Source organism: Typopeltis vanoorti, chromosome 1, assembly GCF_054136105.1.
Source record: "Typopeltis vanoorti isolate ZY-2024b chromosome 1, IOZ_Tvanoo_1.0, whole genome shotgun sequence".
NCBI classification, from domain to species: domain Eukaryota; kingdom Metazoa; phylum Arthropoda; class Arachnida; order Uropygi; family Thelyphonidae; genus Typopeltis; species Typopeltis vanoorti.
The window spans coordinates 66,737,630-66,754,550 of NC_143549.1; the positions used below are offsets into that span (position 1 = coordinate 66,737,630).

General features: G+C 35.8%; 1 protein-coding gene across 8 annotated transcripts in view; it reads left to right on the forward strand.

Annotated features, from left to right (window-relative positions):
- Imp (IGF-II mRNA-binding protein) overlaps positions 1 to 16,921 on the forward strand; it is a 414,462-nt gene that overhangs the window by 157,748 nt on the left and 239,793 nt on the right. For 5 of the 8 annotated variants that reach the window (XM_090397775.1, XM_090397794.1, XM_090397752.1 and 2 more), the window contains exons 2-3: positions 4,506 to 4,563; positions 15,497 to 15,538. In XM_090397775.1, the coding sequence (XP_090253901.1) occupies positions 4,517 to 4,563; positions 15,497 to 15,538 (89 nt within the window). In that variant the 5' untranslated portion in view covers positions 4,506 to 4,516. The remainder of the gene's footprint in view (positions 1 to 4,505; positions 4,564 to 15,496; positions 15,539 to 16,921) is intronic. The other 3 variants (XM_090397801.1, XM_090397761.1, XM_090397784.1) reach the window with 1 other exon arrangement.

Consider the following 16,921-nt stretch of genomic DNA (forward strand, 5'->3'; position numbering starts at 1 on the left):
AAAAAACACTGCAAATGTGATGGTTTATTTATTTTCAGTTTCAATCTAGAAATTATTGAACAAAGAAAAAACACTTAACCAATACTATACTGACATCGGAGTTCGCAGTATCTCTCAGATTTATTTATTTAGTGTATGGCAATCTACGTGCAGTTATAAAGGTACATAAGTCAAAATAAACATAAAAAGTAAGTGACAAACAATTAGAATAAAACAAAGACACTTATACTTTCAACAAACAAAACACTTATAGATTAAGATCAAGTTGTCTGATCCAGTGTATAACAGGTGATGTCGCCTCCAGGAAGTCATTTCTTTGACCTGTGTATGCACGAAGACTGCACTCAGTTGAGATGTGGTGGATTGATTGATTCGGGTGCCCGCAGTCACATTCCGGTGAGGGAATTTTTCCACACTTGTACAGAGAGCTTGCACATCATCCATGTCCAGTGCGAATCCTGTTGAGCGTTGTCCAAGTCTTTCAGCTCAGTTCCATACCCAGGATGTTGAGACGATGCCTATCGAATCAAGTTTGGAGCTGCGCATTGGTATTTATGTTCCACGTTAGTTTCCATTGTTCTTTGGTATTGTAGTTGGTTGTTCTCAGGTGTTTGGCTTCACAGAGAGGGGCATTCTTGATTTCAGTCACTTCAGCTATAGCTTTAGTATGTCATGTATAGGCAATTCAGTATTTCTGAGTATTTTTATCATATTCACATAGTAGAGCATCATGTCTTCGTAGGTTTGGTGTTATGTTATTCAGAATTGGGAGCCAGTAAATAGGAGTTGTTTTTATGGTTCCAGTGATAAGTCGCATTGTGGTGTTAAGCTGGCAGTCAATTAGTTTGGTTTTGGCAGCTGTTGACCCAGACAGGAGTGCAGTACTCTGTCACCAAAAAAAACAATCAGAGTGCAGATGTTCTTAATGTGGTTGTAGCTTTAGGATATTTGTTATGGTGTAGAACTGAATTTCCAAATTGGATGTTCAGCTCGTCATGTGCCAATTTATTGCTGAGATGGAATGTTGACACTTGCAGTCTCCATTTTTTTTTTTTTTTTTTGAAGTAGTTATGCATAGCAGCAAGGTCATTTGTGAGAGTTTCCTCTGTCTGTCTTAGTTCAGCGTGGTGAACTAAGATGGACTATTTCTGGTGGCTAACGCTATGTCACCCGCATAGCAGAATTTTCTAGCTGCTGTATCTGGCATGTCAACTATGTATAGGCTAAATAAGAGAGGGGCCAGTACTGAGCGTGTGGTAGGCCGTTGTTGAGTTTCTTCTGATTGCTGATATTTTCTCCAAGGACAACACGGAAATATCTATTGCTGAGCATGTTATTAACAACCTGTTTTGTTCTTTGGCACGGTAGTACTTTCATTAGTTTATACAGCATGCCCTCTCTCCAGACAGTGTTGTATGTGGCAGTTAAATCAAGGAAAACTACAGAAGTTTTTAGATTTTGTTGAAAGCTCGCTTCAATGTATGATGTCAGTGCCAGAACCTGATCACAATAGCTGCGATTAGGCCTAAAGCCTGCCTGTTCTATCGGAACATGTTCAAAGATGGTGTTGTTGCTGATGCAGTTGTACAGTAGTCTTTCCAGTAGTTTATATGTGCAGCTTAGTAGTTGGACGATAGTTTTGTGGGTTGTCAATTGATTTTTCCGGGTTTGGGAAGGGCTATGATCCTAGCTCTCTTTAATTCCTTTGGCAACAGCAAAAGAATTTAAGAGAGCTATTTAACATTATTTCTAAGAAGAAATTGGCAGGCCATTTTTTTCTTATTTTTGCCAGCATGAATAAGAAATTCCGGGTGAACTCCGTCAAACCCTGGGGCCTTTCCCGTATTTGTATCAGCTAGTGCATTGTTGATTTCCTCTTCGCTGAAGGGTCTTCTGATTCGTCTTGTAGAGGGTCTTCTGATTCGTCTTGTAGTTTTGCCTTCAAGTCTCTGGCTTCTCTTTTAACTTAATGGTATGGTTTCTATCATGTTGGCATCTCGAGATTCTAGTAATGCAGTTAGCAACTTGGTTTGGTGTGACATCTGTCTTTTTAGTAGTCATCGTTATAGCGCCTCCTAGCTTCCGTAATACACCTCAGGCCTTCCTGCTAGAGTACTTGAGGTCCAGTCCCTCAACAGTTTCGATCCAGCATTGTTGTCTTGCTTTGTCCAAGTCGTGGAGGAGATCTGTGATTTCCAGATCATCGCTTTCCATAAATTTCTCGTATAGCTGTTTGTTCCATCCAGGGATATACTCCTTTCTGTAGCCCCTGGGGATATGTTTTTTAGCTGTAGAGATGACCGCTCCTACAAATCGATTGTAGTTATTGGTGTAGGAGGTATGAAACAAATGCACTTGTCAAGGTCAATTGCATATTTTTCCCAGTCGGCTCTTCGAGGATTCAATCTCTGGCAGGGAATTGATCGGACAAGAGGCATTTTTATGCCCACTTCAAGGAGGACCAGTCTATGTTGGCTGTGAGGGAAGTCACAGAGAACTCTTCTTTGAGCAGTTAGAGGTGATGAAGCAGAAGTCAGGATTATAGTCTCTTCTTCATGCTGCTGATCTCAAGGTGCCACGTTCTTTAGCATCAAAGACCAAGTAGATATTGGAGGTCTCTTCCCAGTCGGCGAGGGCTATGCCTCATTCATCATTCTGAGCATACTTCCATAACTCATGGTGGCTATTGAAGTCTCCTGCATATATAGTTGGGTGGCTCAAAAGAGGGAGGACTTGCTGAGGTCATTGGACGTTTGGTGGCTTGTAGACATTAGCAATCTTCAGTTTGCTCAACTTCGTCACGATCAAGCTGACATCATCACTTGATGCAGTAACAAGTTAGATTTGCTCAATGTTGTTGCAGGCATATATTTTTATGCCATATGCATGGTGGTAAGTTGCTCCTGCAAGCTGGTAGCCATATATTCTTCCTCTTCTGTACAAGTCTTCTTCAGTAGCAGCATGTGTTTCCTGGGGGAGTACGATGTCTATATTTTGGTCAAGAAGGATTTTGAAAGGTATTCACATTTTGATTTGCTAATTCCTTCGATGTTAAGATCACAGATTCGGACTTGGGGTCTGACATTTCTAGTCAGTTAGTTCTTCAAACTATTCACTTCTGATTGCTGCATGTAGTTAGTAGCCAGGAGATCCATGGATAGACTGGCTACCAAGGTCGCTCTAGCTCATTAAGCGTTATCCAGGGTGAACCATGAGGAGGCAAGCTAGGACTGCATTTCAGATACAATTTACAGAAATTGTATCTCTCAGATAAAATTTACTATCAAATATCACTTTCGCATTTGATTATCATTCTCATCATCGGACTTGAGTAACAAAATTGCTGAATCTCTTCAACATCTGATGTTGAATCCACTCTATAGTTTTCAATGGTAAAAAAACAACTACTAATACTATACTGACATCGGAGTTCACGGTATCTCTCAGATACAATTTACCATGAAATATCAGACCCGTTAAACCAAAACTGACAGCATAAACAGCGTGGAATATCACTCGTAATATATGCATCCGCAGCTACTCATGACCTCCAAGTTATACACTGGATACGTGTAAGAATATTTATATTAAATAATTTGTATCTGTCAGATCAATGCGACCTCTGCAGGGTAATGTTCTGTATTTCTTCGTATTAAATCCATTGTTAGTACAACTCAAATGACAGCGAGCTAATGATTTGCATATGACTAATCAGTTTTGAATGATTGGCATGTGATCTTTTGTGCTATATTCATGCTTAAAATGTGTAGTTTTTTTTTTTAAACATTTGTATTATTTAAAGGGGTTTTAGAAATTTAAAATGCTTTGGTATGCAGTTTCTTCAGCTTAAAGTTTTCAATTATACTCTGAAACAGTAGTTTTTGACTTCAGTGAAGCAGCATATCCAAATGAATCGTAGGATACAGACACACATACAGTGTGTGTGTGTGTGTGTGTAGTATAGGACTTTTTTTTTTGTAAAATAATAGGTGCTGGTACTCTTTTGGTATATGAGGTAAATGTGTAAACTTGTATGTCAGAACATCAATATTATATTACCATTGCATACTGTCCTATACATAGTACTATAGGTTCTGTGACCTCATGTGCAAGACTGACTTAAAAGTAAATTTTATAAATTTTTTTTTTTTTCTCATTGTCAAATGATTGCTGCTTACAGAACAGCAGTTCATGAGTTGAGCTTGTATTGATAATCATATTACTCTAATACTTAATTATATTAGTATCATTAAGAAACTTTAGAACTTTTTAACTTTACATATGAATTTAAATTTAGTTAGTCACTACTATAAGGCAGTGTTTCCCAGACTGACTAATTATTTACCTATACTTTAGGCATCTTTTCAATTAACAGCTTAAGTAATTGAATTGACATCCCTTTATAGGAAAATGTCTCAAATTGAGAACCACTGCTTTAAAGTATCATTCTGGATTCAGTACTTGTATAGTTTCCCCAACAGTACTTGTATTTTTCCCCTTTCCAGGTTTTACCTTCATGGGTTCTCAGTTGCTTGTTGAGCCTTCTGTACCTCAAAGTAGGCGGTAAGTTCAAGTGCTCTTCCTTATTCATTACTTTTATCTATTTTGCATTTACCCAGCCTGTATTAATATGTAAACTAAAGAGTGGCAAAGCATTTCATTATTAAAAAGGTACTGGACTGGTTGTATTAAGTTTGTGCACAGTCTTTTTTTCTGGAAAGATCAATCCTAATTTATCTCTTGCTCAGTGAAATTTTAAGTAGAAAATTTGTAAAAATGATATCCCCAAAGCAACACTAATTTATTTTAGGATTTGTTTATACTCAGATTGAAATGCATCAGCTACTTAATTTAAAATCTTTTGGTGCTTAGTGTTTTTTGACACTTTGTTCATGAATTACTATCTTGCAACAAACTAAATGCTACAGAAGACCTTTTAATTCTGCCCATAAGGTGAAATCAGATTATGATTAGCAATTAACATAATACTAAGCTGTATTATGTGTTGTAGTATTAATGTCTATGAAAAAAGTTTAGATACAGAATTTTTTCTGTGGGGGGCTTCAGGAATATACCACAGGAATATACTTTGACACGTATTGTCTGTATTTGTTCTCTCCCCACTCCTTGCTTGTCTCACTAAATTATAGCAATTAAATTTGAAGCACTGCTCTAAAGATGTTAATTCTAGGGTGATTTGATTAGCAGAGATGACTTGTGTGGATGGTTATTCTGTTACCTAACAACATGATTTCAGGAGGTGTAAAAGAATCAGACCAAGCCAAGTTCATAGGCGCTTAATGATAACAAAATTAGAGTTCCAGTAAGGATTTATTGCATTCTTTAAATACAGACACCAATGTATACCTAAGAAAATGTATTTCTGAACATCCAGAATGTAAACCAGAGGAGTTTTCGTTTACATTCTGGTATTTGAATAATGCATGCATTTTAAATCATTTTTCTATTAACTGCAAATTCAGTTTTCCCTTTGCATAAAACTCGCAATAATACATTATGAATTTTATTTTGGATTCTAACTTTTGAAAACTTGGCGGGGGGGAGGAATTTTAGTCGACAGTATTTTGCCTTGCCTGCAGCATAAAACGGGGTGAGAGCATTTTACCTTGTACAAGCATATAGTTAAAACTTCCAGGCACTATTCTTTTCATATACAAGGCACATTAAGAAAGTAAGGTCTGGTCAGGAATTAAAAAAAAAAAAACTAGTAGAGGAGAAAAGTTTCATTATACACTAAAACTTTTACATATACTTTATTTATCCACCTAGTCTGCATTGACTTTCAGGTATCATGGCACCAGTGAGTTTGACCACTATACTATTCTTCAGTTCTTTATCTTCAGAGTGCTGTGATGGGAGCACTGCTTTGAGAGGTCGGCACTGTTCAGTGAGTGATCGAAAAGTTCCCACCTGAACTTATGAATTGCTCACCTGAGTTTCTTGCGTTTCATAGTATGCATTAACATTAATTTTTCCTTGCTAAAGAAAATCAATCCTAGAAGACAGTGATCCCCCCCCCCCCTCATTTTGACCGAAGTTGCAGTGCCTGTTTGAATTTTTTTTGCTTTAGGAGATGAATGGCACCACTGCTTTGATTGTTGTTTTGACTGGACACATCTGTACGAAATCCATGTTTCGTCACCAGTCATGATAAGAGAAAAGTTTGAGATGAACTTTTTTCATCTCCATTTTCGTAACACTCAAAATTTTTTGAACTGATTCCACTTGTGTGTGTGCATTGGTCAGCATTTTTGGAATCCATCTGTCACAATACAAGGTGTGGCTATTAAATAACGAGACTGGTTGCAAAAATGTGGTTTATTATTACAATTGTACAACTTAATTGTTATCCTCTTCAACATGCTCCTTTTCTCTATCTATATGCTGTTGCATACAAATTTTCCATTTCTGGAAGCAGTGCTGCAAGTCATCAGGTGTTATCTGTTTTCTCCTTTACCTCATCCACTGACTGAAAATGGGTGCCCTTCAATGCGAATTTCAACTTTGGGAAAATATGAGAAAAAGGTAAAAGTCGCATGGAGCTAAATCCAGCGAGTAAGATGGATGGTCCAACACTGGAATCTTGTTATCAGACAGATTCTACTTTAAAGACAGTGGGCTGGAGCATTGTCCTGATGGAGAATCCGAGCCTTGTTCTTCCACAGATCGGGTCTCTTCCTCGCTCATTCTTTCAGCTTGGCCATAACCTCAAGGTAATAATGTTGGTTAACTGTCTGACCCTCTGGTACCCATTCAACCATTACCGTGCTATTGATATATAAATAAAAAAAAAAAAAAACTATGTCTTCAGTTTTGACTTGCTTATTCTTGCTTTTTTCATTCTCGGTTACGTGGGAGTTTTCCAGTGCATCTGTCGTCTCTTTGTTTCTGCATCATACTGGAAAATCCACGTCTCATCACATGTGATTATCTTCTCCTGCAAGTCCAGCTTCGCTATCAGATATTCCATGATGTTGGTGCAAATTTCTTTCTGGTGTCTTTCTGTCCTGACACATGTTTTTCGGAACCATTTTGGCACAGACTTTGTTCATGTTCAATTGCTTATTCAAAATTTGTCATACAGTGTCCTTATCAATGTGCACCATGCCTGCTATCATCCGAATGCTTAATCAGCAATCGTTGCAGACAATTTCATTAATTTTTGCAATGCTTTGTTCGGTTCCTGCTGTGACAGGGCGACCCGGTTGATAGTCATCTTCGGCGTTTTCTTGACCTTCAGCAAAGGGTTTCATGCACATGACATTACATTATCACCGTACACCTGCAACAGTTTCAAATGCTGTGTCGGCCACTTCTTCAATTTCACAAGGAATTTGAGATTAATGTGCTGCTCGTTTAACATTAGACATTATTCTGGCAAAGTGACTTCACACTTGTTTCTTTGATAACTGCGACAGCAAACAGTGCTTATCTCAACTGCTTCTAGAACCTTCATGGTCATTCATGGCACAGGTGCATCCCACTGCTACGAATACGCTTCACAGCTCACCTTGTCTCGTTATTTAATAGCCACACCTCAGATTTTTTATACCCCAGCTTTTCTGTCACAATTTTATGAATGACTTAGCATGAAACTTCCAGGAATTCAAGAGAAAGTTCCATGATGGTTAATAATGGCAAGTACTCGTCACTTGTCTGTTAGTAGTAGTAGTAGTAGTAGTAGTAGTATGACTTCTAGTATGCACATTGGCAATATGCCAACATAATATGCAGAGATTCACATGTAAAGAACACAAGGCAGTTATGATTCTTGATAATGTCTTCAGATTGGAGACATTATCAATTCAAGATATAAGTGTATAAAGGATTGGAAATAACTAAACGCATAGTGTTGCAGTGTAAACATGTATACTATTATATAGTTCACACTCTCAGATGTGAATTATACTCAACTGAACAAACATTATTTCAGAAAAAATAATTCAAAGAGAGACAAATCTTTGATTATGGCAAAATCTTAGATATTGACTTTTGGTAAGTGGAACTGGTGTGGCTGGACAAACCAAATGCTGGGTCACAATGTAAGATGCAGTCATTTAGGGAAGTAAGCATGTGAACTTGGTGATAAGATTCCATGGTGGATCAGAAGTTTAAGACATGTCCATGTCTATTCAGTCGTTTTATTTTAAATTCTGAGTTATAAGGTTTTGGAAAATCATGTATAACCTATGAGTAAAAAGCTCATCAGATTACAGAAGAATGACAATAACTATCATGATTATACCAAAAGAAAAGTCCAATATTTAGTTTCGCTGTAGGATAAAATATGGTTGTTTCGAACACTTCTTTTACATATGACATGAACTGTAAACATTTATTTAATCTTCTTGAACGCTTGACTGGGGTTGATAAATTTATTGTTGCACCTTTCGTTGAGTCATCTAGCTCATTGTGAGAAAGTTCATTCAGCTGATAACATATTGAAAGTCCTTAACATTCTCTGCACTCGCATGTTCTGGTAATATGGTTCTCTTGCACAACTTCTAGGGACTCGTGGTTCTTCCCCCTCCCCAACCTTCTCTTTTTAATTCTTTATTAATCTGATAAAATCTCCCTCATTAATTTAAATGTCTCCATTGTAAAATCTCTCACCATAGCCAACATTGTCTGTCACTTGTCTCTGGACCTTCTCCAATGTTTTTGCATCACAGTGAAAATTAGGGCATTAAATCTGAGCACAATAGTCCAAGTTGGGTCTGACCATTGCTTCATACAGTGGCACAACCACCACCTTATTCCTACATGTTACTGTACTCTTATCATATTGACAATATGTTATTAAACCCTTTTGATTTGGGACTATATATTTCGTGCCTTGTCTACCAAAAGAAAACAAGTTTAATATTTCATTTCATGAAAAAGCTTCATATTGCATTTGATGAAAAAGCTTCATATTGCATTTGATGAAAAAGCTTCATATTGCATATGAAGTGTTTTGCTTTTGTTGAAATTTAGACTAAATTTGAGAAATGAATTGCTTTTCAGATGAACATTAACAATGTAATTTCACAAATGTTCTTTATCTGTGAGCTAAAAATATGTAGTTGGAGTTTGTAATGTACATCTGGTATTCATGACATTAATATTGTATTCTGAAGTTTTGGTGGTTGAATTATCATACTTCTGACTTAATTTTCTTTTAGATAATATAGATGGAAAACATGTCTATCTAAAAATAAGTCATGGAAAGATTTTGAAAAAAAAAATATAGAAAATATCATGAGTATAATAGAATGTTTAAGTATTAAAGCATAGAAATTAAAGAAAGTAATGGTATAAAAAAACAAAGTCAAGATATGAAACTGGCCACCTTTTTTCTGTATTTAAAGGGTTGCTATCATGAATTCATATATGCATTTTGGTTGTTCTAACCATTAGTGCCACAACTAGCCATCTATATACAGTGGGATCAAAATTGAAATATCTCTGTTTTAAGGTCTTGGAATGCCACCAAAGGCTACAAAACTTGGGCATAAATTGTGTGCATGAGGGAGGGAGTAGTTCCTGAATCCAACATCGGGGGGGGGGACACTGACGTACCAAATGTAGATGTAATTTTTCTGTGTGTAAGGAGAAAACAAGCGTAAATAACATTTTTATTCACTTCCCTTATGCATTCATGGCTGTACTATTCAGTGTGCTTCCCTTCCCAATATACCACAAACTACATCCTTTGCACAGTGTATGCGATGGCAGAATGCAGCCGGTTGGAACTGATGTTGTGCATTATACAGCCTTTCAACACCAGCAAGTTATCAGGATGATCATGATAAACAGCGTCTTTGAGAACTTCCCAGAGCCAGAAGTCACAACTAATCAGGTGAATGAGGCAGTCATGCAGTGGAAATGCATGGCCTGATTACTCTGGCTTCTGTGAAATGTTCTTGAACCCCCTATAAGGATTCATTGATGTGTGGAGGTGGGGATGCATTTTGCATGGAAATGACTGAATCCATGCCCAGGTGCTGCTGTAATGTGGCGCAACAAAATTGTTTATCATATCGTGATCCCTTTTTTTGGGTCTTGGACTTGCTCAGTAGTAACTGAGCAAGTCACAAGACCCAACTAGTAAATGTCCTCAAAGAAAAATGGTCCAATGATAAAGCTGTAAACTCTCATCACATAGTAACTTTGGGCAAATGCAAAGGAATTTGTTGGATTGCATGCAGGTTTTTCTTAGCTCATTTTGGTGAAAGTGAATCCCCCCCCAAATCATTTAGGCCACGCAATGTCCAACTCCATTTCAGCAAGGAATGTTAAGTCAAATGTCATTGACTTTCAAAATCTGTAGTCAAAATTCCTGTACAATCTGTAGAATTTTCCAGTGGGAAATGCATGGCATATCCACGTCTTGATATAGCACATGCACTACAGGAGCCAATGCTGTTATTCATGGCCTGCTCCACAATGCCAGTATCAACTTCATTCACTTGTTGAAAACTGAATGGTTTGCTATCCAGATCTAACTCCCAATGATCTCCTTTCTTCAAAATGACTAATCATTCATTGTAGAGTGCTGTTCGACCACAGATGCGAGATCCTTGGCTGGCCAAGAAGAGTCCATTTGTGTTGAAGAGGAGAAAGGAATAAGTCGATGTACGAATTCGTTACCAACATGCAAAATCATGTTTTATATGTAAATTTTCTGACTGTTTTGCAAGCAAAATAGTTGCCACTTTAAAAACTAGAATTTTCATAGGAGAAAGGCTAATTTTCTCTTCTTCCTTTCCTGGCTTATAGGCCAAATGGCCTGTTCCGGACTCAATTCCATCTTTTTAAGGGTCTTTCTCTGCATAGAGTATCTTTTGGGTTGTAATTTAGAATTTGTTTAGGTATTCTGCTTCTATTCATTCTTAGTACGTGTTCTTTCCATTTTTATCTATAGCAAATCACTCTTTCATTTAGGGAGGTTGTAATTCCAAGTTGTTTTCTGATTTCGCTGCTTTTCATTTTGTCCATTATTGACTCCTTCAGTTCTGTGCAGAAATTTCATTTCGGATGATTCAATTCTTCTTTCATCTGCTTTTTTTATTGTCCATATCTCACTGCCATAAAGTAAGGTTGGTTTAGCAACTGTATTGTAGATTCTTATTCATGTGTTTTTGTGCATAATTGGGTTTAAAAATTTTATTTATAATGCCTTTTTACTTTTAAAAAGTTTGATATCTTTGGTTCTATATCAGCTTCATTTTCATATGACATTGTGCAACCTAAATATTTGAATGTATTTAATTGCTCTATTATTTTGTTTATTACTATTTTGCTTCTTATTGGATTAACACCTTTGAAGGCCATGACTTTTTTTTTTTGTCTGCTGATATTTCCATACCATATGTTTTTATCATATTATTTAGACTGCATAATGATTTTTGTAGTTCATCTTCATTATTTCCAAGGATTATTTGGTCATCAACAAAAAGAAGAGTAGCTAATCTGGTGTTATGGTTTATCTTGAATCCTCCATTAGTTATCTTCCATTCTTTTATGATTTTATCTATGTATATATTAAATAAAACCGGTGAGAGAGGGCAACCCTGACATACTCGATTTATTGGTTTCCAGCTTGATGAATTATTGTACTTCACAGATATTTTATTATCTTGATATATATTATATAAGGCTCTAAAAAGTTGGTTTGGTATTTCATATTCTTCTAGGATTTCCCATAGTTTTTCTCTGATAATTTTATCAAATGCTTTGGTGTAATCTATAAAAGCTATGTGTGTTTCTATGTTCATTTCTCTGTGTTTTTCAATTAATAATTTTAACGTAAATGCAGAGTCTATGCAAACTTGCCTTTTCTAAATCCATTTTGCTCTTCTATTAATTTTGGGTCTACTATATATTTAAGTTTATATGCTAAGATTTTTGCATATACTTTATAACAGGTACTAAGTAAGCTGATTCCACGATAATTGTTACAATCAGATTTGTGTCCTTTTTTGTAGATGGGAATAACTATTGCTTTGGTCCAATCTTGTGGGCATTTTCCTTCTTTCCAGATCATATTATAAAAGTTAAGTAACCTGAGTGAGAAAAGTCCTGCATATTTGATAAGTTCCAAGTTTATATTGTCTTCTCCTGGAGCCTTTCCTGTTTTGCTTTGGGTTAATGCTTCTGTTAATTCTTCTAGAGTGAGTGAATTTTCTGATTTATAATAATAAACACTCGTCCCACAAAATGCATTGATTACCCTATTATCAGAATGGATTCCCTTTCTTTTGCCGTGCATGGAAGTGTTGAGGGGTCTGACATCTGTGGTCGCACAGTACATGAAGATAGTGGACCTCGTTGACATTTGTTCAGGCAACAACGTTGCAATTGTTTAGGTAGTACAATTTCATGAGAAAGCATGTTGAGTCAAGGCAATGCCCTCACTGTGAATGATATTAATAGTCAACCGTCAAGGTAGTCAATGTCAAAACATGTCGAGTGAGTTATGTCTATCTCATGTGTATTCTTGCGAAGTTTTTCTATTATGCCACTTTTTTCTCTTTATATCTCAAACTTACACAGGCATAATTCCCCTACTATCAGTAGCACTCCCCTCTCCTTTTTTTGCCTTTCCTATGTTCATGAAAAACATCATATTCCTATTCTCATCAAGATACTAACCATGTTGCACAACTATTTTTAGTCACAATAGAACCAGAATGAAGGGAGAAATCTGTGTTTTTAAATCCTCCTGGCACCTGCTTATTTGTGTGATATGCAAATTCAACACGTTTGGTCTTGACGATTCTTGTGGTGAATTTTGTACTTTTTTTTTTTTCCTGTGTGTTGAGGCTTAAGTGCTGTGAAGAATTCTTGTTGAAGGTTTAACGGAATATTATCAGCACCAAGAAAGGATTAAAACTAATTTTAATGATTCCAATATTTTCGTCTGTCACAGAGACACCTTCAGGGATTACAAGAAACTTTTTGTAACAACACACACAAATACAATACAACAGTGAGTGAAACTAAAGTCCTTTCCCAAATTTTGAGAAGTTTTTGCATAAAACTTCCCAAAATTTGAGAAACATAATTATCAGAGATTCCTCTTTACATCCTAGTCTACCTGCAAATGCCATTAGAGGGTGCACCACCTAGATAGAACTTTAGTTTCACTCACTGTTGTATTGTATTTGTGTGTGTTGTTACAAAGTTTTTTTTTTTGTAATCCCTAAAGCTGTCTCTGTGACTGAGACAAAATATTGGAAGCATTAAAATTAGTTTTAATCCTTTCTTAGATAATATTCCATTAAACTTCCAACATGAACTATTTTTTTCTCTCTCAGATATTGCTTCTGCATAACAGTGTATTCCTGCAAAGTTTTCCAGCATTTGGATCACTGGATGGCACTTCACAATCCCTTATACAGGGATACTTTAATTTTGATCACCATATGTGTGTGTAAAAAGTGCATGCTTTTAGCAAGATCTGTTGATTAACTTAGGCTGGTTTGTTTATTAGTTGAGAAGTTTTTAGTTAGTAGAGATTGAGTGGCAAGTCTTCTCCTTCAGAGAAGAGATTATTCAGTGCTGTTCCATGGGCAGAAAACAGAGGAGAAAGAAGAAACTTATCATTTGAATAAGAGGGGAGACATTTGCAAAAGATAGCAACAGATGGCATGAATAAAGATGTTTCTTGAGTTTGCAGTTAGAGTTCAATAGCTATTGCATATATCTTAAGAGATTTACAGGAGAGGTAAAAAATTGATAATGCCTTTGAACAGTGATTGGAGATATTTGTAGCAAATTCAAGCAGCAGATACATAGTGAATTGTTAAACGATGGTACAGATGGGGAAGTCACATTAAGGACTGAATCAAAGACTTCAGGGAGTTCTTTGGATCATCACTCCAAATGTGAGAACAGTATTCAGTGGTTGGATAGACTTGATTCATATAGAGCTGACAACTTTTCAGAGGTAAAATGCAGCTGAATTTCTTAGATGCTGAAGGTATGCTTGGGTTATATTTATGCCAAGAAAGATTGAAGTTATGCTGAAAGAAATCTAATTTTCCAGAGATGTGTATGTTGTCAATAGTAAGATTTTAAATATTCTTTTTGTTGAGGCCTTATGCAGAATTGAGTTTCGTCATTAAAATTAACAGGATTCTGAAGCTCCAAATGAAGAATGGTTTGGCAAACAAAATTTAGGGTTATACAAATTGATATTTTGGATGTTTTATTAATTTGTATAGTATAAAATTGCCAAATATGAAACAGTGCCATTAATGTCATCTGGAAAAAAAAAAAAAAAGATTGGATTTGCAGTCAACTGCAGAGAAAGTTTATGTATAAAAGAAAAATACAAGAAATAACAACCTCATTGAGCCCCAGGATTTTTGCTAAGTTTGAGGACAAAAGTCCATTCCAGAATAGGCATTCAGGCAGAATGCTGTGGTAACCTAATTGCAGAAATTGTGGCAACCACATTATGGGATTTTACTTATGTGGTTTTAATAAACCACTTAGATGCCTTAAAGATATTAAAAGGTCCCTGCTGTATTCTCCAAATTTTCTAGGGCATTTGTCCAAAGGTCACTGACATAAGATCCTCTGATATAATCTATACTGGCTTTATTTATTAGTTTCCATTTGTTAATTTAGGTATTGTAGATGTTGAGTGCTAATGGTTTCTTCCTCACATTTAGAATTGAAGTAAGAGAAATTGGATGTTTTTTTAATAAAATATTACTTTTATTTGTGTTGATAAGCCATTATTCTCACTGTAATGTGTAACACTGCATATGTTGAAAGAATGTAAGTATGCATATAAGTGACATTTATATACATTAACATGACACTTAACATGAAGAATATTTGTTGCCTATAGGAACTGAAATGAAATTTGAACATTTATTAATAAAAGTTGAATGAAATTTTGTGGAATTGCTGGTATCTTCTTAAAAATTAAATAGTGGAAAGAATATGATGCCAGAGCTCATTTTATTAGATTAAAGCAACATTGTTTAATAATTAAGCTTTAAATGCAAAATAAAAACTATATTCTGTACAATGTTAGTGAAATGTATTTAGCAGCTATTGGTTGAAATTTCAGCTAAAGTAAAATCTGAAAATGAAGGGCACTTCTGGGAAATGTCAGTTTTGTATTTTCTTCAGATTTCTGGGTGTAGTAAACAAAATTATGAACAGCTGTGTTTGTCATTTGTCTACGGAAGGGTTAGGGAATAACATTTTGTAACTGTTTGTTCATTATAGTGTGAGAGAATGAGAAAGCTGTATAGAGATTATCAACAGTTAATGAAGTAGAATTTTGGTAATTGGGAATATCGTATAGGTTCAGATCCTCCCAAATCAAATGAAATTTTCGTACTCACTAAAATATTAAACCTACACTATCTTTCAAAGTGTGTATGGATGAATTTCAGGTGTGCTGTTAAAGGATTGTAGAGTATTTATTCATGCAGAGGAAAGGGACTGAACATTATCTTATTGTTTACAGAATGTCTCTCCATGGAGATGGCTTCCACGACAGCATCAACGGGTAAGTCTAGTCAAAATGTGGTAAAAATGCTTGGGTGATTAGCAGTATATATACATTTTTGCGATATTAAAACTAATACTGAACCAAGTTATGCTGGAATAGGAATTGTGCATGATTTCTAAATATGGAAATAGAACACCTCAGTTTGTTTAGAAGTATATGTATGTTGTACATACATTTGGGAAGATAGCTGTTATGAATACTAAACTCTTCTCTACATAAAACATTTTAAAGAATCCATAGAAAAGATTTATTCAGAAAAGTTGAAAAATTCATAGAAACAACATATTCAAGTACTATATTTACTTTGTGCTATGTTTTATAGTTACTGTCCACTCATTTTTGGTCATGGTCAGAAAGACTAAAATTTCTTTAGAGTACCATTCAACTTTGTTTCATGGTTTAATTGAAAAAACTATCAAGTTATTAAATTATAACTTATGTTACTCACATGTGTTGAAGATCCAGTCTTACATATTGCAATAAATATATTAGAAAGCTGGAGATCTGTGTTGAGTTACAGTTTACTAGGCTTATTTGCTTATGGTTCCTTTCCTCCTAATATTTTATAGCCTAGGATGGGTTTACACTCCAGAGAAGCTGTCATATGCTGCTATTTAGCAGCATAAAGCAGAACCATGCCTATTTCAGCTGGAATGATAATGAATCAGTGTTGATAATATGTTGGTGAACAATAACTTAAGATGGAGTGAGCAAATGGACAATAGGAATCTATAAGAAAACATCTGTATACAGCAAAGGGTGAATATTGCATAACAATTGTCATGGTCTCCTTTGTGCAAGCTTATAGGAGCTTCAAATTCCCTAGAATGTTTGATTCTCCAAGTGGCAGCTTTAACCTGGAAAACCTAGTCATCCTTGAATTGTCTATAATGGGTGATTATAGACAATTCAAGAAACATCAGGTGTTAAGGTTATTTCATACTCAAGGAATAAAGCATTAAATTTATACCTTTATGGTGCCCTGTCTGGTTGGCTGAGCAGTTAGCATATCTGCTCTCCAACCAAAAGGCTGCAGGTTCGAATCTCGTCCTGGGCATGGATGTTTGCGATTGTCTGTGAAAATATTGGTGGTAGAGACGGAGAGTGGGTGTCTTCCCTCGATGAGTCTTTGGACTCCCTGGAGATGTCATGTAATAATAATAATAAAAATACAAAAAAGATGAATGTATTGCAGCATTTGTAGGAAGCCAGAAACCATTGAACAGTAAACATGTTGGGAATTAATGCTGTTGTCTTGTAATACAACAGCCAGCCATTCATCATTGTCACAAAAACCTGGCAGCATGGTGTCATTCTCTATCATAAACCCTTTCCACTGGAACTGACTGATGTGAATTCCACATGTCTATGTATTAAAAT